Source organism: Podarcis raffonei, chromosome 9, assembly GCF_027172205.1.
Source record: "Podarcis raffonei isolate rPodRaf1 chromosome 9, rPodRaf1.pri, whole genome shotgun sequence".
Taxonomy (NCBI): domain Eukaryota; kingdom Metazoa; phylum Chordata; class Lepidosauria; order Squamata; family Lacertidae; genus Podarcis; species Podarcis raffonei.
Window position 1 is genome coordinate 1,991,019 of NC_070610.1, and position 24,997 is coordinate 2,016,015.

Below are 24,997 nucleotides of genomic sequence, written 5' to 3' on the forward strand. Positions count from 1 at the left end.
GCAAGTTCCAAATTTGAAATTTGCTCCAGTGTAAGACAGCTGTCATTTTGCTGTGGAGAACTAGATGGAAAAGTAGTTCATGGAAAGAGGCAACACAAGTGAAAGTTAGCATACATACTTTTGTCAAAGCTCAACATTTTGTTTTGCCATGTTTCTAGACCATTTCCCACAAACGTATTCTATATGGTTCTATGTGGATCCCACTTTGATAAAATCAACCTATTTGGGTAGAATAGTCATGTGACTGCATCTTTAGATGTTCAGGTTTTAAATTAGTGGTGTTGAGTAGTGCAATCACGGTTAATTTTTGTGCTTTGGATAATTAATGATTAGGTTGAGCCAATAGAAACCATGAGGAACTGAAAAAGTGAGAGACGAAGAATACATGGAAGGTATCAATCTGTCCTTAATGAAAATGCTAGATGTGTGACTTTTTTCTTTGCTTAGGACACCATCTGCAACAGTGACTTCTAATCGTCTGGCTCCAGTGGGTGTAAGTTGGGCAGATAAAGTGAAAGCAAACCATATAGCAACGGTTACCAGTTCAGAGATGGCAACAGCACAAAAATGCATACCAACACCAGTGCAGAAAACTTCACGGAGAAATGGCAAGTGTTTATAAGTGACCTGATTAGTAATGTACCTTATGGTCATGTGCATACATTTATATGCATGTGCACTTGAGGTAAAGATGCATCCATAGCAAGATGTGACTTCTTAGGTATTTAACTTCTAGAGCAGTGGTCTCCAAACTTTTCACCCTCATGAACCACTTGATAGTTGCAGATAGTCTTGGTGGACCATTTAATGATTTTCCTGCCAGACATAACAATTGCAGTGCACTGTGCTAGATTCTCTATGATTCTTAATTGTATTTTTATTGCTGCTTTTATTTCTTTCATTGTATTAGCATTTTGAAGTTGGAAATGTTAAAATTGTGGTTGAATAATAGTTGTAATATATATAAATGAGAAAATACATATATTTCATAGAATTCAAATAGTAATACATTAAAGAAGCATTAAAATTACAATTAAAAAACTATGAATATTTAATTTGAGCATGCCACAGACAGTCCTCGCACCACATTTTGGGAACCCCTGTTCTAGAGATACTGTGGAAGCTGACAAACTTGGAGAAATGACAGCTTTATAAACTCATGCTAACAAGTGCTGTTAAGTGCTATTTTCATATTGATTTTATGCTGCTCCATAATGACTTTAGGCCGTTTGTGTGTTTAGCCCCGAGGCTAAAAACAAAGCCAGGACAGCGAGCGGGATCCATCCCGCTCGCTGTCATGACTTCTTTGGGGCTGGGGGGGGGGATAATTTTTTTTCTTTATTCCCCCCCCCCCAAAAAAAGTGCGTCCTATGGGCCGGTGCGTCCTATAGGGCGAAAAATACGGTAGTTTAGTTTGTATTTATCAATTTTGTTTCATTTTTTCCAAAAATAATTTCAGTCACTGGAAAAACTGGGTTAATTGGGCAGTGTAGACAAAGATCATACATAAACTAGACACTGTACAAAAATGGAAATAGTAATTTATCAGGGACAGGTACAAGAAAATACAAGGCTGGCCCTGTAAGAAGCAACAGTTGGAGCTGCATTGCTCAGTGTTTGTGCCAAGAGTTACTGTTTATGTTTATCCATTAAAAACTAAGTATTTCTTTTGTTTGGACAAGTTAAAAAGATATAGTTTAGTAATCCATCTGACTATTTCAGAGGGGTAGGCTTGTTAGTTTGTTTTTGCTGTAAGAGTCTTAAAAGACTCACAGATTTATTGTGGCATGAACGCTGGTGCGTGCAATTTTGTGCCACAATAAATCTGTTTGTTTTTAAGGTGCCACAAGCTTCCTTGCTCTTTTCATTGCTGACTACTAACCTAAATGTAAAGAATTAGAAAAGTATTAAGGGTTTTTTTCTTACGTAATTAAAAAGTACTGGATTTGTTCCCCCTTTGTTTTAAAATTCTCATAGACACTTTATACATCATCATGGACATCAGGGACCACTATTAAAAAAACAACCCCAAAAGTGTTGAGTTTCACAAGTTTAGACAAGTGACCCCACAAGAGCAGCGTTTGGCTAATATTTTCAAGAATATCAATATCTATTGATATTAATATGAACACTCTACATACAGGGTGGAAAACGTGGTTCTCTGGGTGCTATTGGATAAAAAATAAAAACCTAGCACCATTCATTTAAAAAAGTCATTCATTTAAGTAATCTTAAAAGTACTACTTAAATTTTAACAACAGTGACCAAATATTGATTGAGTGATTTATTCATTATATTTCTATGCCGCTTTTCATTCAAATGAATCACAAAGCAGCTTACAGACAATAAATAATAACAACAAGCTAGAACATGGGTTTTGAGATTTGAACATCACAACCTATTGGCTGGGATCAGAAGCCATGGGGTAGTGTTTGCACATGCATCCAAGCAGCTCGTTCCTTAGCTGACATTCCTCTCTGAGGAGGGACTTCATTAATCAGGAAGCAGGGCACACGAGTCACACTGGACCTCAGAAAACCCTCACATGAACAGAAGGCAGCAGTTTAGGATTTAGGAGCAATATAGAATTCACTGAGATATAGACTGTTTGGAACCAACTCATTTTGAGAACCTGTGTATTTAACTCTTATTGAATTAGGGGTCCTGCCCTTGTGTGGACCTGTTCCCTATCCATAATAGGACTTGTCCTCTTATTCCTCTCTATTCCTGGACTCCTAAGCTTACTCGGGAATCTTTGTAGAAAGACTTTTGAAAGTCCAAGGAAACCTCTGTCTGATGCGTTTTGACACTCAAAGAACTCTACTAAGGTAGTGAGAGAGCACTTGCCCTAGGTGGTCAAGTTGGTTGAGAGCTATTTGTTCTACCTCCAACTCCTATTAGAGTGGACTGAAGTGCAGGAAATGAGTCTGTTTCCCTTTTGCAATTACCAGTGACATTTGCTGGCTGCTGGTAAGGTTGTGATTCTTTGTAGCCCTGAAACAGGTCCTTTAGATCAGGGTTGTCAATGTTGTATCCTCCAGATGTTAAACTCCACCTGTCCTCAGCCCCACCAGTAGTCAGGGCTGTGGAGAGTGAGTCCACAATATCTGGTGAGCACCATGCTGGCTATCTTTGTTCTAGTAAAATATTTCAATGAGTGTGAGCTAACTAATGGTAGAGGACAACATTCAGTGTGACAGATCTCTACGAAAGAGATGTTTTAATATCAGGAACCGACAGCTTACCATAGTGCAAAGGGGCCCTTTTCTGACTAGTCTTGTTAATAGGGTTGCAGGACAGTTATTCCAGATGCAGTAATGTTGGAGGCATAACGCCTAAGGGGCTTTGGGAGGTGGGGTGGTGGGGGCTTACAATAACAGATGGTTTGTCACTTCAGTGTAATACAAGAAGAAGCCAAGAGTGGGAAGCTCAGATGTGACTAGAGAATTGTCAGAATACCCCAATGAATTATTCATTGACAAAACTGGGCATGTAACACAATCCAGATTGTGATACTCAGTGTGGGCTTGCCCATAAAGTGCCCCACACTTAACTAAAACAAAAACCTTCTCCTTTCTAGTTTCAGTTTGTGGTCTTAGTATGGGCACTCCCATCCAACCTCAAAGTGTGTGTCTGGTATTAAGGGCACCAACTGCACACTCTGTTAAGTCATGTAATGTAAAGCACCATTTTTAAAAGGCATATTTCCTATTTATGCTGCCCTCCAGATGTTGTGAACTGCAGTTCCCATCAGCCCTGACCATTGACCATGCTAACGGCAGATGATGGGTGTTGCAATCCAACAATGCCTGGAGGGCACTGGGGTTTTTTTTTTAATCTGAGAACTGCATTGTAAACTCGAAATGATAGCTATGTTCCAGGCTGCTGTTGGCGGGCCCTGCATGCTGGTTTCTCTCATTCATCTGTTTAGCCACTGTGATAACAGGATGCTAGACTAGATGGGCCATTGGCTTTACTTGAAGTACAGTAATGTAAGTGTACGTAGCCCTGGATCAAGATGGATCTGCCTTCCTTGAGGGGGCGTGATTGTTTGCTCCAGTGACAACTGTGCTTGGCTTGGCAGTGGAGGGAGGCCCTCTGGGGTGGAATTGGAGGAGGGAAGCAGACCTTCTGCCCCACTGTCCCTTGGGTCTCCTCTTTCTCTGCCGCTTTACGGACTGTGCCTCGTGGTGGTTCAACAGCCTACTCCTCTCTGTCTTCTTGGTGTTCCGTCCCTCTCTCTGAAGCGGAGCCTGGACCATGACACAGCTCCATCTTCATCAGGATACAGTCCAGAGGCGCCCTGGCTCCATCTTTCCCGATAGCCTCTGTTTTTAGAAGGCTACCCTGGACATGATTTGGTTAAAAAGAGGGTGGGAAGTCAGGGCTTGGGGTTGCCATTAAAGGCAGCTCCTTTATCCCCTCAGTTTGGTGACTGCTCTTTACTACGTCTCTTAATTCTTCCTTAAGGCGAATCTTTTCCGCTTTGCCCTTCCCATCTGCCCCCATGTTTGAGCAGCTTGCTACAGATAATATTTCTTCTCAGTGCTTTTTGACTTGACTTCGCATCTTTTTGTGGTCATGAGGAGCCTTGAGAAAACTTAGCGTACAGTAATGATTATATAACTCAAACTCTATATGTTATAATAGCCTTTGCTTGCAAATCGGGATGACAATCTTTTTATCAGTTTCCTGTGTGTGATTTGTTATTCTGCCTGAATAGCTATTCTTTATAGATCCTTCTCATTTCTTATTGAAATGCTTCTTTAAAACCTTTTAGATATAAAAGTAGCATTAACAAATATTCATAATTAACATCTTGCTTTCTTTAGGTACTAAATTTTGATTCGAATTTGCCTCCTGTGACCATTTTTCTTTTATTGTTTTTATATTTTATAACTTTCTAATGTTTGTGTTGGCAGTATCCTTGCCTAATGGATGAGTTCCAGTTTTTAAACAGCATTTCTTTTCAAATAGTGCTTTATACTCTTTAAAGTCCCCTCCACCCCAGGTCACACAAACCATGCTCGCCCTAAAGAGTAAAATTCCCCTGGAGATAAAGATTTGTTTGTAATCTGAGTAGAGTAAAACCCATGTTACTTTACACTCCAGCATTGTTTTCTTTTAAATTTAATTTAAGCCAGCTTCTGTTGGTGCATTTATAATTGCTAAATCATTTCCCCCCTTTAATGTGCAGTGCTCAGAATCACACGTTGCCTCCTATTAAGTTAGACCATGGGCCAAATCCAGCCCAAGCCTGTCTACCTCAGGGTAGCCAACGTGGTGCCCCCCACGTGCTGCTGGACTCCTGTCAGCTCCAGCCAGAATGGCCAAGGGTCAGGGGTGATGGGAGTTTTCCTTCAGCAGCAGCTGGAATGCACCGCTCTGGAAGCAGATCTCCAGGGTCTCTGGCATGGAAAGATCTTGCCCAGCTCTGCTGCCTGGTGCTGGGGACTGAGCTCAGGGCGTCCTCTGCCACTTAGCTGAGGCCCTTCTTACATATCGGACACAGTTGGCTCTAATCCATGCAAACTTACCCTGTAAAAGTTCTTTTAGTCTTTAAGATGCCACAGGCCTCTCTCTGTTGCTTTTTAAAATTCATAGCGCCTATGCAAATGTAAGTGCTGTGTGGCTCCATTTGCAGAATCAGAGCAGGAAAGTCAACTAGTTAAGGTATTTGATACGCACATCCCTTTGCCAGAAAACGTCCTCCTGACAGGAATATTTGAGGAATTAGTTCTTTGTGAATTTCAATATGAGTGGACCTAATCAATGCCCCCCCCCCGACTAATGCACAGATTGGAACATATTTTTATTTTATTTATATACTATAAATATTCTATACTTACCTTCATCTGAGGATTACAGGGTGGTTTATAATATAAAAACACAAAAAAGCACAGCACAGTAACAAACCATAACAGTAACAGTAAAAGGCCACAGGACTATTTACTTAGCCATAGCTATTCTTTGGATTTTGCAATGCAATTTTCAGATCAAAAATATCAAAATGCATATTATAAGATAAGATATAATATATCTTATACTTATAACACATATACTTATAATATATGTGTTTTAGAAAAATCGAAATATCGGCTTTTCTGCAGTTTTTATTTTAAATTTTTTGGAATTATGAGGAAGTGGAACAGAACTGATTTAGGCATAAAGACTCAGGAGGTTGTGGACTCTCCTCCCATGAAGGTTTTTAAGCAGAGTTTGGATGGCCATCTGTCCTGGGTGCTTTAGTTAAGATTCCTGCATTGCCTGGGGTTGGGCTAGATGACCTTGGGGGTCCCTAAAACCCCCAAAATCCTATGATTCCATGACACAGACTAACCTGCTCGTCCCTCACTCCTGATTTCTGTGTGCTCAGATATTTGTACTCAATCTTGCTTTTGATTTCTTCCTTTGCTTTTTAATGGTGCCATGTAGAGCGGAGGGATGCTGAAGGATGGGAAACAGTCCATCGTGGAAGACCTGTGAGATCCAAGTCTTCTGCTTTGGCCACAAAACCGACTTCATGTACAGAGTTATCACGCTTCAAGGATGACAGCGACAAAGAAAATGTCGCTCTTCAACCACCAGAGAATAAGCAGAAGGCCTTGCTAAATGAAGAGAGTCTATCTAAAACTGTAGAGCCTGCCCCCAAAGATTCTTGCTGTCTGTCTGAGCACCCCCTTGCTGAAAGGACTCAGGTACATGCAGTTGAGGGGAACTGTTTTCAAAAGAATGTTGGGAGCTAACTCTTGCAAGTAAAATTATTAAGCATTAGGTACTTGCTATAAAAAGAAAATTAATTCTGGAGATTAATAAACTAATGCGTTAGGACTGGTCGTTGTCCTCTTCAGATCACCACACAAACGCTTCTTGTTCTTTTATAACTTTTTATTGCGTATTAAGAAACAATCTTATAAACGGTTCTTATCTTTAACTATTATTCCTCAGAGTCACTTATTTCAGATAACTTCTGAGTTCTGCTTCTGAACTGAACCCTTTCCTTTCCTGGGAACAGCCGGTCCCTCCCTGTTGTTCCTCTTGCTCTCTTCTATTAGATTCACTGCTCTCCTCCCCCCTTGGGGAAAGCTTTCTCCCTCTGGGAAACTGGAAACTTCTAACTCTAACTCTTCCCTGACATAATGTTTCTTGAAAGATCACCATCCCCAACAGCTTTTAGAAAATTCAGCACAGTGGTACCTCTGGTTGCAAACGGGATCTGTTCTGGAGCCCCATTCACAACCTGAACGGAACACAACCCATGTGCAGGCCATGATTCGCCGCTTCTGCGCATGCGTGTGACGTCGTTTTGCGCGTATGTGCATGCGTGAGCGGCGAAACCAGAAGTAACCCTTTCCGGTACTTCTGGGTCGCCGCAGGACACAACCTGAAAAGATGTAACCCGCAGCGTTCGCAGCATGAGGTATGACTGTATTTGTAAAAAAACCAAAAACCTTGATTTTAATTATTACAAGTGTGTAAAGTATTTCAAGCTATGCTAAGCAATGAACTCTTACGCAGAGTAGAAATGACAAAATCCCTTAAGCAAAATTTGCTCTTGGTCAAATGTATGGGTGCGGTTGTGTTTGGAAGCTCAGTATCGATTTCTGTCTATCTTGCATATTAGTTCGCAGCCCGTGTCCTTGAGGACATCAAGATCTCTGAGAAGAGCAACAGTTTGCCAGGTAGTTCTCTACTTCCATCGTCTGAAGTGCCTGTGGTTCTCTTAGAGGCTGAACATACTTCAAAAAGTCTTCAGGTGGAAGAAATAATCTCTACTGATTCCAGGAGCGATGGAGGGAGTCAAACAGAAAAAAATAAGATTGAAAGAGAAATGGACCCTGCAGATATTTCAAATGTGAGCGCTTGCAGATGGGCAAGAGGATCTGTTCTAAAAACAAGCCCCCAAACTTAATGGCATGTAGTAAATAGTTACCACCTTCCCCTTCTGTAACACAGCTGTATTAGTCAAGTATGAGGGGATATAATGCAGTGATAAAGGAGATGCCTGGGAGGTCACAGGTTCAATCCCCTAGCGTCTCCAAGATGGTAGCAGAGCCATCAGTGCATCTGCATGCTCCTAACGGCCTGGGAGTGGAACTAGAGGAAGAGCTGTTTGGCTGGTTTTTAGCAGGTCCAGTGGTGAATCTTATCTCTTTGTTTTTAAGGTCCAGAAGGGGTGCCAAATACAAATGCTGCCTACATATAAATGTAGGAAAGCAGTTACTTACTCGAGTTACTTACTCCTAGCAGTTCGAAAGCATACCAGCACGAGTAGATAAATAGGTGGGAAGGTAAATGGTGTTTCCCTGCGCTCTGGCACTCGGCATGGTATTCTGTGTGCCAGAAGCGGTTTAGTCCTGCTGGCCACATGACCTGGAACAGCTGCTGTGGACAAACGCTGGCTCCCTCGGCCTGAAAGCAGAGATGAGCGCCCCAGCCCATAGTCAAATTTGACTGAACTTAACCATTCAGGGGTCCTTTACCTTACTATACAATGGTACCTCGGGTTATGTACTTAATTCATTCCGGAGGTCCGTTCTTAACCTGAAACTGTTCTTAACTTGAGGTACCACTTTAGCTAATGGGGCCTCCCGCTGCCATGCGATTTCTGTTCTCACCCTGAAGTAAAGTTCTTAACCTGAGGTACTATTTCTGGGTTAGTGGAGTCTGTAACCTGAAGCGTATGTAACCCAAGGTACCACTGTACCACCTCTGAGGGAAAGGGAGGAATGGAAAGTCAGATAGTTGGATATATGAATGATGGGGGTCAAATACCATCAGGTTGACACTTGGAATGGGAGAACCATTTACATAGCAGTAAAGTATTTTCAGGCTTCCAGCTGAACTCTGATTTTGGTTTTGCTTCTTTAGTCCATGGCTGAAGTTCTTGCTAAAAAAGAGGAGTTAGCAGATCGCCTGGAAAAGGCCAACGAAGAGGCTATTGCAAGTGCCATTGCGGAAGAAGAACAGTTAACCAGAGAAATTGAAGCCGAGGAGAACAATTACATAAACATTGAAACAGACAATGACAGTGACTTTTCCGTGAGTTTTCTGCATGTGTTGAAATAATTTATAGTGGATCAGGTTAATATTCCCAAAACAGGCTAGAATTTGACAATAGTTTTACATATTTGTATAGTTTTCAGATCCTGCCTTGTCCTCAAACCATAGTTTTAATAACCTTCAGTTTCCAAGTTTGGTCCTAAAAGAACTGAGGTTAGGTTAAAATGGAAAGCTATACCTTACAGGTGTGAAAGGAGGGCAGGAAGAATGTGTAAGGCCTAATCTGCTTTTTCTCACAGCAAAAACATTGGTTTCCTATTATGTCTGAAGTGGGCCATAATAGCGGCAACAGCTGCCTTTTGTGTTGGTCTGCTATTTTAAAGGAGACTGGAAGAAAGATGCTCTTGAACATTTGATTTATTTTTGCATTTATATATAGTTTGCATGGAAACTATGTAAGAAAGGTTTCTTTTCCAAATAGAAAGGTTGGTTTCTGTTTTCTGTTTTGCACTATGGAATTTTAGGCTGGCATGGGCAGTGGAAGCACATCTTTCTGTGGAATTTCCATGGACTGGAATGATGTCCTGGCAGACTATGAAGGTAAACTTCCTTGTCCAGAAATGTGAATTAACAATATCAGAGCGCATGTCTTAAGGCTTTCATTCTGTCACCCGCTGCTTTATTCCCCTTGCTTTTTAATCACAATAAATTTGTGAGAGTGATAACCATCACCAAAGTTTGGTGTACTGTGCAAATATTATCAGGCAAGTGGTTTTGATATTAATGCAATTGTTTAATTAAAAAAAAACTCTATGGAATAATAAAAGGGAACATTTTCACTATATTATTGTTCCAGAATTCTCTCTTTGGTCATTTCCATTCTGATTACATTCCAGAATGGAACAAATTCTGTACATGCACTATTCCTTTGATTTGTTTTTAAAACTCTATTGTATTGTTGATAACAAAGGCCAAGTTTGAACATCACGTTAAACCATGGTTTGCCACAAACATATCAGTTGCAGCTTCCCACTAGCATCCAAGAGAAACAAACCACAAGCCCTGGCTTAGCATTATGTCCAAATCAAGGGTTTTGGTTTATTTCACTCCAGATAAACTACAGTCTGTAGCCAAGATTTGTTCTTAGCTTACAGAACATGGTTTGTTTGAGTGAAACAAACCTCAAACCTTGGTTCAGACATAAGCCAGGGATCATGATTTGTTTCTCCTGTGCATCAGAGGGGAGCAGCAGCATCCAAGGTCATTTGGTTCATGGTAAACCATTAACTGCGATTTACTGTGATGTGTGAACAAGACCAAAGTCACCAATGTTACGGCACAAGTGCTACAACAGCCAACAATTTTAGAATGTGCTCCTTGAGAGTGGCATGGCCAATTGGGAGTAGGATCATGTACCAGAGTAAATATTGAGGATATTTTGCTTCCCATATGCTAGCTTTTACTTTAAAAAGGGATCCTGCTTTTGTGCAGCTCGTGAATCATGGCGTCAAAATAACACTTGGGGCGACATTGTAGAAGAAGAACCAGCTCGTCCACCCGGCCACGGAATACACATGCATGAGAAACTCTCCTCACCATCTCGCAAGAGGTCTTTAATATTTTTAAACTTTTGGTATAGAATAAGCTCAACAGGATCAAATTCCATAGTTGAATTACCGGTACAGTGGTACCTCAGGTTACAGACGCTTCAGGTTACAGACTCCACTAACCCAGAAATAGTACCTTGGGTTAAGAACTTTGCTTCAGCATGAGAACAGAAATCACGGCGTGGCAGCGGCGGGAGGCCCATTAGCTAAAGTGGTGCTTCAGGTTAAGAACAGTTTTAGGTTAAGAACAGACCTCCAGAACTAATTAAGTTCTTAACCTGAGGTACCACTGTATATATTAATCATTAGAGCATAGGAAGCTGCCTTTTACGAAGTCATACTATTTATTTGTCTATCTAACCCAACCTTCCCTATTCTGACTGGCAGTGTTTCTTCTGGGTCTCAGGCAGAGGAGCTGCTCAGAGTGCTGCTGCCACCACCAGAGAAGCCCACCAAATTTATCTTGTCTTTATCATTTATTTTTAACTCCCAACATAATGAGCTAACTTGGCCATTGAGGCAAACTCTGTTATTTCTTCACTAATTGCTTCAGACCCCGTATGTGATAGCCGTTCCTTACGGTCCATTCTCATTAAAGCATGGTGCTATTTTCCTAGAAAAAGAGGTGCTGGAACTGAACACGAACGCCTCCCTTGTTCTCTTAGAATGGCAATGGTGCCCATCTGAGAGAAGCCAGAACTTAGTTCCAGTGAGTTCTGGCTGGGGAAAAAAGCCCAGCTAAATCATATGTATAGTTGAACAGAAAGAATACTAGGTCCAATGGTTGTTGTTGTTGTTGTTTAGTCGTTTAGTCGTGTCCGACTCTTCGTGACCCCATGGACCCCATGGACCAGAGCTGGCCAGGAACTTAAGGTCCAATGGTACCTTAGAGCTTAACATATTTGAGAGTTGAATCTTGATTACCATATATTTCCATCCTTAAGATGCCCCTATGTATAAAACGCCCCCCTATTTTGGGGTACTCATATTTAATAAAATGGGGGGAGATGGCCCCATGTATAAGACACCTCCTAATTTTTGACATTATTTTTAAGGAAAAAAACCTAGTCTTATACACGGAAAAATACGGTAATTTCCAGAGGGTTTTTTGCCACTGCACATTCCCACCCTGAACATCACCCCTGCTGTTGCTTGACCATGTGGTAAATCACTTCAGTTGTGATCCCAAAGGGCCTGCATGGGACACATGCAGCAGGGCTTTTCTGTCCACCCGTCCACCCCCGAGTCTTTCTTCAGATCCAAATATATTTTCGAGGCTCAAAGAAAGCCCTTCCATGTGCTTCCATGGTGAATAGAAAGTTTTGAGGTTTGTTTCAATGATAATCCTTGCTAAATTGATGGACTCATTGATTTAAATGGGCCTACTCTGAGTAGCATTTACTTGGGTATAAGCCATAGCTTAAACTATTCCAAAATTATGTTCAGTGCCTGAACTAGATATTTGTGAGGGATTTCTTCAATTGTTGCCCGGTAACATAAGTTTCAGGTTTCCCCACATACCTTTGTTTTGATTCATTGTCCCATTAGCTTTTTCAAATATTTATTTCAAAAGGACAATAGCAGAATCTAAAAAGAAACATGAAGAAAAGCAGATGAAAGCGCAACAGCTGAGAGAGAAACTGCGTGAGGAGAAAACGCTAAAGCTTCAGAAATTAATGGAACGGGTAAGTTTGCTGTAGTTTAGCTTTTCATGCTCCATTGTGACTCATAATCATACCTTTTGTTAGATCTTTGGGCCACACTCATGCCTTTGGGAACAACTGGTCAATGCACATTCAGAAGAGCATTCTCCAAAAATCTGCTGGTTGGATTTCAAAGGTCCATGTGTAGCGTTTTACACTGGGGATTTCAGAAGCCCTTTCTCACTTTAACCCCATATATTCCCTGAAAAGATTTTCCTGAGTTGCAGGGGACCCTCAGGGAACAGTGTGTGATGAGGATGGGAATCATTGACCTCCCTTCTATGTGGATGTGATTATTGTCTGCTCATGTACAATGTACTAAGGTGGGTGTGTCTCTGAATAGGACCTCAGTGTATTGTTCCAGTCCTTTCAGCTTGAAGGTGTTCTGAATACAGCGGGCGTAATCCAGTTTGTCCTCCTAGGGCTCTTGCCTTGCTGAATCAGACCAATGCCTTAAATAGTCCAGCATTCTGTTCTCACAGCGGCATCCAGATGTCTGTGAGAAGCTAGGCAGAGCCTGAGGGTAACAGCCCCTCCCTCCTTGTGATTCCCAGTAATTGGTATTCAGAAGCATACTGAATATTTCAGTAGTACAGTGGTGCCTTGGTTCTCAGACTTAATCCATTCCAGAAGTCCAAAACCAAAGCATTCCAAAACCAAGGTGTGCTTTCCCATGGAAAGTAATGCAAAGTGGATTAATCCGTTCCAGACTTTTGAAGACAACTCCTAAAACAGCAATTTAACATGAATTTTACTATCTAACGAGACTACTGATCCATAAAATGAAAGCAATAAACTATGTACTATAAAATGAATAAGACAGTATGGTAGATGATAAAAATTTAAAAAAATTCTTACCTGCTCTGATGATAGTCATTGTTTGAATGGGGGGTTTATATCCATTTCTGCAGTCACACAATCAATCAGTAGCTGAACTGGGTTCCACACAGTCACAAAAACAAATTAACCGAATAAGCCTCAAAAACAAAAATGCCAAATAAACAGCACAAACAAAAGCACCAAACGTAATCCGTTTCGGAAGTCCATTTGACTTCTGAAATGTTCACAAACCAAAGTGCAGGTTCTGGTTGGTGCTGGTGCCCCGGAAACGGTAGCTGACAGCCACACTGGATGTCCTCTTCCGAAAAACATTCAAAAACCGGAACACTTACTTCCAGATTTTCAGCGTTTGAGAACCAAGGCGTTTGAGAACCAAGGTACCACTGTACAGAACACTGTACTTTGTAGACCCCAAACCCGCATGCTTCCTTCCCCTCTTGGGAGCTCTGATTCTCTCCCTAACTTCCTGGTTTGTGCTAGCCATGATTTGCCCTCATGTCCAAATTAGGCAAACTATGTTTTGTGCAAACTAGGAAGGGGAGAATTGGAGCACACAACAGAAAGAGAGGAGGTGATAGACAAACCTGAGGCTAGTTTTCTACCCCCTGTAATATGATTTAGAAGAGTATTTTAATGGACCTGTTGGTGAGGCATTTCTATTCTTTAGAAACAACTCCCATCTTCAGTGTCTGTTTCTGTTCTTCCAACCCTCCTTAAAGCATTTAGACTATAAATTACTCAGATACTTAAGCAATGACATCCTGTAAAATTATATTTTCCTGATCTTTGTCTGTCTTATGCAAATATTTCCCCTAGCATGGGATTGGTGCTGGTAAATATTACCTGAGGTTTCAAGGTTCATTTGCTTCTCTTACGTTAAGTGAAGTGAGAGCTTTTGTCATGCTGTGTATTGCGTTATGTTAGACCTTTTAAAATGTTGACTTGCATTAAACTTGGAATGATTGCCAACTCATGAAATATGAGATTTATGACATCTTTCCTTAACTCCATATTCCTCATGGTTGGTGCCATTAATGCTAACCTTGATTGAAAGACTTCACAATATCTTCACTATTCAGTTTTGAGTTAGGCTGACATTGCTCCAAGATTACTCTAAGCAGTATTTCTAATGGCACTTAAATGGTTATATTTATTGAATTGTTGGCAGAAAAGTGGAATAAAAATATCCTGAGAATTTAACACAATATAGACCTATAGTAAACCATAAATCATGATTTACTGTGCTTAATCAAATCTTGTCTACTTCATTGCTGCTGACTCATGTAGGGAGGAAATAAGCCATGATCCTGACTTAGCATTATGTCCAAACCTGAGATTCTGGGTTTCTTCATTCTCAGTAAATTATATTCTGTAGCCTAAGCTTCTTTTTGGCTTACTAATCATGGTTTCAATCCTCAGTTTGAATGTACTGCTAAGCCAGGGATATAGGAAACAAACAGCCCAGAATGACCCATTCACAGTATAGAACCATAGAACCCAAAGGTCCTCTAGTCCAGTGTTCCCCAACCTTGGGCCTCCAGCTGTTTTTGGACTACAACTCCCATCATCCCTCGCTAGCAAGACCAGTGGTCAAGGATGATGGGAATTGTAGTCCAAAAACAGCTGGAGGCCCAAGGTTGGGGAACACTGCTCTAGTCCAACCCCCTCCCCTGTAATGCATGACAGATGGCCCCCCAACCTCTGCTTTAAAACCTCTAATAAAACCATTAACTATGATTTACTGTGATGTGTGAACTGAATCATTGTGTGTATGTTGTTAATGTAGTCAAAAGATATCAAGGGATCTGTTGCTTTACTTACTATTTATGTAGGAAAAAGATGTGCGAAAGTGGAAGGAAGAATTGCTAGATCAGAGGCGGAGGATGATGGAGGAAAAATTACTCCATGCTGAATTTAAGCGTGAAGTGCAGTTGCAAGCAATAGTGAAAAAAGCACAAGAGGAAGAAGCCAAGGTGAGCCTCATGAATTTGGGGAAGCTTTTGGGGAGCTCCTGTTCATTTCAGTGGCTCTTGCACAGGAGAGAACTTCATTCTGGATTCTGCTCAATATTTACATTTCTCTTAAGATTGTGAATGGCCTGGTGGAAGAGAAAATATCAGAGCTTTTGAATGGTGTATCCAACTATGTCCTACTCAGACAAACCCATTGAAATTAATGGCATAGCTAACTTAGGTCCATTCATTTCAGTGGGTCTATTCTGAGGAGGACTTAGTTTTCTTTAGCCCTATTTCTGTCTCTCAGTTCCAGAACATCCGCTGTCCATGTGGGAGCCCTTAAACCAGGGCTGGGGAATCTGAGACCCCGCTGACGTTGTTGCATGCTGACTCCTGTTAACCCAGACCAATTGCCATGCTGGCTGGGACTGCTGGGCGGTGTGGCCCAACAGCCTCAGAAGAGTCACAGATTCCCCAACCCTGCCTTAGGCATTGTAATTAGCATGGAGATAAAACAGGACTCTTCCTCCCCTCCCTTGCCTCAGTTTCTTGTGGGCTGGTGCTCATCCATTGGTCTGTTGCTTACTTGACCACTTGTTTTGTTGCATATTTTTGTTGTTAATCATCTTGAGCATTTCCATAGAAAGTTCAAGGACAATTAAATACCAAAGGTTCCCTTCCTCTGATGGAAGGAGTAGTTCTGTTGGAGCAGCAGAATGTTTGGATACAGCCCAACGGTTACTTGGTTTGCTTGGCTAGTAACTGCAAATTGATGCTGTGTCATGGCAGATGGACAATTATGAAGCATTGTAATTGTATAAACCACTGTTTCCCAAAGTGGGCAATACCGCCCCCTGGGGGTGCTGCAACGATCCAGGGGGGCAGTAGTAGCCTTGGGTGCAATGAAGGGGGCATTGAATAAAAATTAGGTGGCAATGGAGGCATAAAGAAAGAAGAGAATAAGAAATTGAAAAACTGTTTGTACACATTTCATCTGTTGTTTGAAGATACTTACTGCCAGGTCGGGTGCCGTTGTGAGATGGTGATGACACACACACACACACACCCCCCGGATCCAGCAGTCATGCTGGAGGCAAGGGGTTTTCCCAGGCTTGGTGAACCCTTTTCAGCTTCATCCATGCCCAGGAAGTGGATTGCAGCTTGCCTGCCTATTTAGTCAAGGGCAGGCAGCTGCAACACCGGCTCCATCCCTGGGCGGATCAGAGGGTTCGCTTAAAGAAGGTAGATGTTCGGGGGGGTGTCAAGTAATTTCCCCCCCTGAAAAGGGAGCAGTAGGCCAAATAAGTTTGGGAATCTCTGGTGTAAACTCGTTCTTTGGTTACTTTGGTGATGGCAGTGGCAGTACTTTATGCATATGAGTTTGCTATGTTGTCAATCAAGGCCAACAGCCTGTTCAAGAGTACAAGTAATGAATCCCACATGTCAGCCTTCCCCAACCTGCTATCCCTTAGATGTGTTGGCCTGCACTTTCCATCAGCCCCAGCCAACACAGGCCCAAACTATCTTGCGAGGAATAGGTTGGAGTCGGCTGCTCTGTGTGATCTTTGGAGAGAGCCCTTGTGGTTGAAGCTCCAAGGAAAAGCACCTTTGGCTTCTTCTGTTAGCGTAGCAGCTGTTTCCATCTCTTAGTTGAGAATGGAATTCTAACTGGATTTGCCTTCATCCTTGCTTCATTAAGCCTATGTGACTTCTGTAATCAAATTAACTAAATAATGTAATGTAATTCTCAGCTAAACAGATGTGTGAAAAGTGTTGCATATGCTAAGCTGTGCAATATCTGTTGTCCCTTTGCTCTTGAAGATCAAGATTAATTGGGTCAGAATTACTAGTTGAGAGGAAGTAGAGGAAGAAAGCTAGGACTTCTGCTGCCACCTATTTTGTCTCTTAAATTCGCATTGATGGCTGCTCACTGAGCTGCAAAATCCATTCTGTAAATGTGGTCCTCTCAGTAAACAAAGCAGAAACCTGTCTTTTGTTTCTTCATTTAGTATCCCTGTAGACAAAGGTCTTTCATATGCGTGCGTGCGTGCGTGCACACACAGTAAAAGAGATGCAATGGTGCTGTAATGTTTTCACTGCAGTAATTTTATAACAATAATAATAATATTTTTTTATTTATACCCCGCCCTTCCCGGTTCAGGAAACCAGGCTGAGGGCGGCTAACAACAAATTTAAAACACTTAATTGATGCTCAAAAAAAAAAAAAGCATAAAATACGGTATAAAGCATAAATAACCATAAAATCAAAAATCAATTTAGGGGGGAAATCCATCCAATAAACATTAGATAATTGCCAGGGCTAGCTGGCTAAATTAGTCCCACTTGGGCCAGCGAGGAGACCAGGGGAGAACCAGCTGTGGGATCCCAGAGCAGGCAATCTTCACAAAAAGGGGAGGGGGAGGGAAGGAAGTGGAACAAAAGATCGGGCCAGGTTCAAATTGAAAACCAGGCAGAATAGTTCTGTCTTACAGGCCCTGCGGAAGGAGGTTAAATCCTGCAGGGCCCTGGTCTCATGGGACAGAGCATTCCACCAGGTCGGAGCCATCACTGAGAAGGCCTGGCCCTGGTGGAGGATAATCTAATTTCCTTAGGGCCCAGGACCTCTAAACTATTATTATTCATGGACCTTAAGGTCATCCGAGGGGCATACCAGGAGAGGCGGTCCCGTAAGTACGAGGGCCCTAAGCCACAAAGGGCTTTAAAGGTCAAAACCAGCACCTTAAACCTGACCCGATACTCCACCGGGAGCCAGTGCAACTGGTAAAGCACTGGGTAAATATGCTCCCATGGCAGGGACCCCTTGAGGAGCCTCGCTGCAGCATTCTGTACCCGCAGAATCTGGTGTCTGGGAAACCAGGAAGCAGGATCCGAGCACAAGAGCCCTCTCCCCTCCTGTGGTTTATAGCAACTTGTATTCAGATACATTGCTGCTTCCTATTCAGAGAAGGCCTGTTGAAATTAAAGGACATGGCTTATTTAGGTCCATTAATTTTGATGGGTCTACTTTGGGCAGAATTTAGGTGGATGCACCTACTTTTGTGCAGTGATCCAGGTTTGGTTTAGAAGTTTCTAATTTGCAGTGGAGACAGTGGCAAGGAGGAGGGAGCCCTACTGGGGGCATCTCACCCAGTTAAAATAAGCTTGCCTTATGAGGACGACCACCCTGCCCATGTTGCCACAACAGAGCAGAGGATATTGTGCTGCTTAACAAGCAAGCACAGCTTACCACCAGCAGCATTTAAACTTCATGCAAGAGGAGCACAACTCATATGTCAGGGCACGCTATATGGGGCTATATCTCTCTGGCGTCAGGGTGAGCACAAGGAGGAAGTTTGCTTATTGGAAACTTATCAGGAAAGGGCACATAGCAGAAAAAGGACAACACACCCTAGACTTACAACACACATAGGAACTTCTGTATATAAACATCTTACAGCTTAAACCCACTTCAAAACTGACTCAGATAACTTGGCATTAGGGAAATGATGGCTTTCCTTATATTTGTAGAGCTGATCAGAACTCCTTGTAAGCAATTTAATTAATCTTTTGCTGTTGCTTGCCAAATTAGAGTCACATAACCTCATTATTCTCTTTGACTGTTCCAAGAGTTGGAGGCTTTCCCAGCTCACGCACCAGGCCTGTTCCCAAAGTTTAAAATATCTGAAATGGCTGCCGACGCATCAGTTGAGGCTTCTGAAATTCTGAGTTAGAGAAATTAGTCAGCAACATGGAAAGTGTTTATTTGAAAACATCAAACTATTGCTAATAATGTTAAAAGTCAGATTTGGAAACAGTGACCTTTTTTTGCAGCATGTATTGTAGTGCTTAACCATTTTCTTGGTTGGTTGGTTGGTTGGTTGGTTTTAATATGGCCCTTGCAAAGTCATACCAGAAAGTGAACTGGTTGTGTAAACTGGTTCAGTTGGGTTGGATGCAGATCATCAAATTACTGGTGGAATTTCTCAGGTGCTGATATCCTCAAAACCAGGGCTGTCTAACCTTTTTGGCCAGTGGGCACATTTGGAATTTTGAGAAAGTGCAGTGGGCATCAGTCAGAAAATGGCTACTGTGGGAGCCTATCATAAAACAAGATGACTGCCAGATCCAAGAGACAAGAGTAGTTCTTTTGGGCAGGCTGATGATTAGTAAAGGATCCTAGGCAGCTAAGGAGCAGAGTGCTCTGTAGGGGAAGGGCCATAGGGTCTGGTAGAGCACATGCTTTGCATGCAGAAGGTCCCAAGTCCAATCTCTGTCATCTCCAGGCAAGGTTAGGAAAGACAGGTTAGGAAAGTCAGTTAGCAGGTTTATGGAGCACCACGTCAGTTTCCTGTGCCTCAGTGAGGCTATTATTCCCAGTAGCAGTTGTTCCTTTGTCCTCTCTAATATTGTCTCCATCTCCCTCAGGATTTAGTATAAAGCTTTCCTGATCAGTTTTGCGAGACTCTTAGCAAACACATTTTTGCCAACTGCTATGAGGTGCAACACATCTCTTGCCATAAGTCCTTCCTCAAGGAAGCCGAGACTGGGTTCTAAGAAGCCAACCTGCTCAGCCAGTGGTTTCTTTCCAGTACTTTCCTCTCTCACCCTGGGCCACAACCTTCAACAGGAAGGAGTGATTTGGTTTCAGGTTTCTGGTTGCTGTTAATTGTCCAGAGTCTTTATGATGTTTTATATACTGCTCTTACCCAATTTTTAAAGACTTCTTTATCACTCATATTCAAACTTTGCTTTAATTGCAGGTAAATGAGATAGCATTTATAAACACATTAGAAGCCCAGAATAAGCGCCATGATGTTTTGTCTAAGCTAAAAGAGTATGAGCAAAGGCTGAACGAGTTGCAGGAAGAGCGTCAGCGAAGGCAGGAGGAGAAACAAGCACGTGATGAAGCTGTGCAGGTATTGCTGGACTTTACAAATGCAACCAGTAATAACAGAGTCAGTATAAAATTGCTTTTAGCAGTTTCATTTGTTTTACTGGTGTGATACTTTCAAGCAGTATAACAGTGCATAAAAATAGGGCCGCAGTTCTGCCCCCCTGGGCTGAACTATCTGTCCCTGCGCTCATCCAGAAGTTTTTGAAAATGGGCCTATTAAAAGCTGCTTGCTTCTTGTGCTCATGTTCTGAGATTTTTAACCTGAGATGCTTGCTCTCCAGGAACGTAAAAGGGCTTTGGAAGCAGAACGCCAAGCCCGGGTTGAAGAGTTGCTAACGAAAAGAAAAGAGCAGGAAGCTCGGATTGAACTGCAGCGGCAGGAGAAGGAGAGAGCCCGGGAAGATGCAGCTCGTGAAAGGGCCAGGTAGCAACCTTGATTCTCTTAAACTCTGCTATCCTCAGCACTTTTTATGGGTCTTGGTAAAAGACAGGTTCTTTAGGGTTTTTGTTAAGGTGGTCAACCTTTTTTTCTGTCAAGAGGTTGCATCTCCTCAGGGCCGTGTCAGGGCAGCACGCCGTCAGTGGTGAGGTGCAAAGCCAGCAGCAGAAGGGGCCAAATCCAAGAGTGGCCATGACCACCCCTTTCTCCCTCCATCTAAGCAAAACATCATTTGTGGAGCAGCCATGTTTCTGACATTATGTGGATGCTGTCTCTCACACAGGTTGACCGGAAGTTTTGCCATCAGTATCAGATTGCCCAAATAAGTGATACGCTTCAGCTTTGACAAAGCTAGCTATTAACATTCTGACCTAGAATCGAGTTTCACTTGCAACATTACTACTGTAAAGTCAGGACATGCTCTACTACAGAATCTGAATGTGGCCCATTTTTTAGAAGAGAACATAATGTACCAGAAGGTATTTTGAAGGTTCTAGTTGACATAGAAACTGAAATTTTCTTTCACAGCCTCTTCCTGAACTATCCAATGTAACCTTAAGTTTTGATTTGAAACTGCCCTGTGAGTAATCCGGCTAGAGAGGTGGAAGTCAGAAAGTGGTTGTTTTATATGTCACTCACACACACAAATAATGGCCATTATTTTGCTAGCTTTTAAACATGCTTTACCTGTCAGGAGAAGATTATGGAGCCCATTATCTAAGAAATAGTGGCAGGCATTTTGTTCTAGTTCATGTGTCTGTTCTTCATTATTGAAGTTCTGTCTATGTAATATTCATTCCTGATTAAAATATTAGACCTGCAACCAAAGGTTGCAGTACTGAATGCTTGGGGAAGGTCTCAGGGGTGGAGCATCCCCCTTCTTTCTCTCTTCTCCTGACAGGCAGTTGTGGGAGGGACAGGTTGCTCTTGCCAGCGGTCTTAACCAGTTGCTTGCAGAGGGCATTTGAAATTATTTAGTGGACAATCTTCCAAGGGTCAAGGGTCACCCACCCCTGCTTTAGGGGGCTTTTGTGAATGCTGGTAGCTTCGAGAACACTGTCCCACCATCTCGTCCTCTGTCGTCCCCTTCTCCTTGTGCCTTCCATCTTTCCCAACATCAGGGTCTTTTCCAGGGAGTCTTCTCTTCTCCTGAGGTGGCCAAAGTCTTGGAGCCTACAAGAAACACATGTGACGAGAAAACACAGGAAAATCTTAATAAACAAAAAATTAGGAAATGAATTTATTTCATCGGACAAAATTAAAAAGAGAGGAGTGATATTATATATTAAAAACAAATTAGAAGCTCAACAAATTTTTAAAGATGATGAGGGTAGAATTGTGGCAGTACAAGTTAAGTGGCAAGGTGAAAAATTAATAATTGTCGGAGTATATGCACCAAATGAAAATAGAATGGACTTTTTCAAAGAATTAGAGGAAAATTTATTTGAATATATGGACCAAAAGATTATAATAATGGGTGACATGAACGCAGTTGTGTCATTGGACATGGATAGACTAAGAGCTACAGGTAAATCCAAAGAAGGGAAATTACCAAAGACATGCTTTTCAATGGTAGAGAACTGCAATTTAATAGATATTTGGAGATTGAAACACCCATTAGAAAAACAATTCACGTATCCGTCAGAAGCAAATCAATCAATGTCAAGAATCGATGAGATCTGGATAACTAATGAGCTTACAACAAGAATATTAAAGATCGAAATTCAACCTAAGGTACTATCGGATCATAATCCAATAAAGTGCATCTTGAAAGGATATGAAGAAAAATCTTTCCGATGGAGACTAAACGAGACTCTCTTTGAGGATCAAAAAGTTGTAGAGGAGGCACAAAAGTGCTTGAAGGACTACTTTCTAAATAATATGAATCAAGGAACAAAAATAACCACAGTTTGGGACGCTAGTAAAGCTGTAATGAGAGGACTTTTTATTCAACAGAATTCAATTAAGAATAAATTAAGAGAAAAGGGGGAAAAAGAAATTTTAAAACAAATAATGGAGAATGAGAAGAGATTGGTTACTAGTCCCGAAGATAAAAAAACGAAAATGAATATTAAAGCGTTACAAGCACAATTTGCAATGATAATAAACAGAGAAGTAGAATGGAATATTAAAAGAATGAGACAAAGGAACTTTGAATTTGCAAACAAGTCAGGAAAACTGCTTGCTTGGCAGATAAAAAAAAGGAAAGAGCAAAATACTATTCACAGAATAATTGTGGGAGATAATAAGATTGAAGATCCGAAAGGGATAAGAAAAGGATTTGTGGACTTTTACAGACAATTATACAAGAGAAAAGAAAAAGTCAATATAAAAAAAATAGAGGAATACTTAACAGAAAAAGGGGTGCAGAAAATCCCGACAAAAGAAAGAGGAAAATTAAATGAGAAGATAGAATTAGAGGAGATTAGTGCAAGACTAAGTGCAAGATATCATAAAGAATTGAAGGACATCCTACTTGTCCCATTAAAAGAAGTTATGAACAACATTTTACTAAACAGGGAAATACCAGAAACTTGGAAAGAAGCATACATCACTTTGATACCCAAGCAAGACTCTGATCTAAATCAGGTTAAAAATTTTAGGCCGATCTCGCTTTTGAACAATGATTATAAATTATTTGCAAACATACTAGCAAACAGGTTAAAAAAGTATTGAAGGAATTAATACATAAAGATCAGGCGGGTTTCCTGCCAGGTAGACAAATGAAAGACAATATTAGAAACATAATTAATATTTTGGAATACCTGAATGCTAAGAATGACAAACAAGCGATGTTAATATTTGTGGATGCAGAGAAGGCCTTTGATAATATTTCTTGGGAATTTATGTTAAAGAATTTTGAAATGTTGGAAGTGGGACAATCGTTTTTAAATGGTATTAAGGCTATATATATGGATCAAAGAGCTAAATTAATAGTTAATAATGTGACGACGGAAAATATAAAGATAACTAAGGGAACAAGACAAGGGTGTCCTCTATCACCTCTGTTATTTATCACGGTCCTGGAAGTGTTTTTAAGGGCAATCAGAAGTAATGATCAGATAAAAGGGGTAACGGTGGGTAGAAAAGAATTTAAGGCCTTTGCGGATGACTTAGTATTAACTTTGGAAGACCCCATGAATACGGTAACAGAAGTGCTGAAAGAAATGGACCAGTTTGGTCAGTTGGCAGGATTCATTCTGAATAAGAAAAAAACTAAAGCAATTACTAAAAATATTGATTCGGAGAATGTAAACAGATTACAGCAGTGAACTGAAATAGAAGTAGTAAAGAAAGTTAAAAATTTAGGAGTTTGGTTAACCCCCAGGAGTATTGACTTGTTTCAGAATAATTATATTCCAACATGGAATAAGATCAAAAGGGACTTAGAGGTGTGGGGAAGAATGAAATTGTCATTTTGGGGAAGAATTGCAACGATAAAAATGAATGTGCTACCGAAGATGTTATTCTTGTTTCAAACAGTTCCAGTAATCAAAGGGGCAGCAATTTTTAAAAATTGGCAACAAGAAATTTTAAGGTATATCTGGCAGGGTAAGAAGCCAAGAATAAAATTTAAGATATTGATGGACGCAAAAGAAAGAGGAGGCTTCGCCCTGCCAGACTTGAAACTGTATTACGAAGCATCTTGCCTCTGTTGGTTGAAGGAATGGATGAAATTAGAAGACACGGATGTGTTAGATCTTGAAGGTTTTGATAATAGATTCGGGTGGCACGCGTATTTGTGGTATGACAAGAGACGAGTACATAAAGGTTTTGAAAATCATATTATAAGAAGGTCTTTGATTGAAGTGTGGGAAAGATATAAAAACTTGTTGGAACAAAAAACTCCATATTGGTTGTCGCCGTTGGAGGCGATAAGTGTGAAGAAAGTCAATATGACGGGGCTGGGTGACATATGAAAAGTTAATGTGTAAAAGTGTAGGAAAATGTAAAATGAGACCATTTGAAGAAGTTAAGGACTATTTGAATGACTGGCTGCACTATTTTCAAATCAATGAGATGTTTAGAAAAGACTTAAATCAGAGGGGTTTTGCTGATAAAGAATCAAAATTTCAGACAGAAATATTGAATAATGATTATAAGAAATTAGCAAAAATGTATAAGATATTACTGGAATGGTGTACGAAGGATGAGGAGGTAAAATCAGTTATGATTGACTGGGCCAAAGATATAGGGCATAATATACAAATGGGGGATTGGGAAAGACTTTGGAAAGAAGGTTTAAGATTCACTGCATGCACAGTTATAAAAGAAAATGTTATGAAAATGATGTACCGATGGTATGTAACACCTGTGAAGTTAGCAAAAATGTATAAGATAAGTAACAAATGATGGAAATGTAAAGAAAAAGAAGGTACCTTTTTTCATATGTGGTGGGAATGTAAGAAGGTAAAATGCTTTTGGGAAATGATTTATAATGAATTGAAGAAAATGTTGAAATATACATTTGTTAAGAAACCAGAAGCATTTTTACTAGGCATTACAGGTAATAGATAAATAAGAAAGAAAAGAAGTTATTTTTATATGCAGTGACA

General features: G+C 41.0%; 1 protein-coding gene across 10 annotated transcripts in view; it reads left to right on the forward strand.

Moving 5' to 3' along the window:
* SCAPER (S-phase cyclin A associated protein in the ER) overlaps positions 1-24,997 on the forward strand; it is a 207,210-nt gene that overhangs the window by 44,166 nt on the left and 138,047 nt on the right. For 9 of the 10 annotated variants that reach the window (XM_053402648.1, XM_053402647.1, XM_053402649.1 and 6 more), the window contains 10 exons: positions 448-608; positions 6,436-6,698; positions 7,625-7,855; positions 8,872-9,042; positions 9,528-9,603; positions 10,495-10,612; positions 12,184-12,295; positions 14,986-15,126; positions 19,869-20,024; positions 20,284-20,426. In XM_053402648.1, coding sequence (XP_053258623.1) covers positions 448-608; positions 6,436-6,698; positions 7,625-7,855; positions 8,872-9,042; positions 9,528-9,603; positions 10,495-10,612; positions 12,184-12,295; positions 14,986-15,126; positions 19,869-20,024; positions 20,284-20,426 — 1,572 coding nt within the window. The remainder of the gene's footprint in view (positions 1-447; positions 609-6,435; positions 6,699-7,624; positions 7,856-8,871; positions 9,043-9,527; positions 9,604-10,494; positions 10,613-12,183; positions 12,296-14,985; positions 15,127-19,868; positions 20,025-20,283; positions 20,427-24,997) is intronic. The other variant, XM_053402653.1, reaches the window with a different exon arrangement.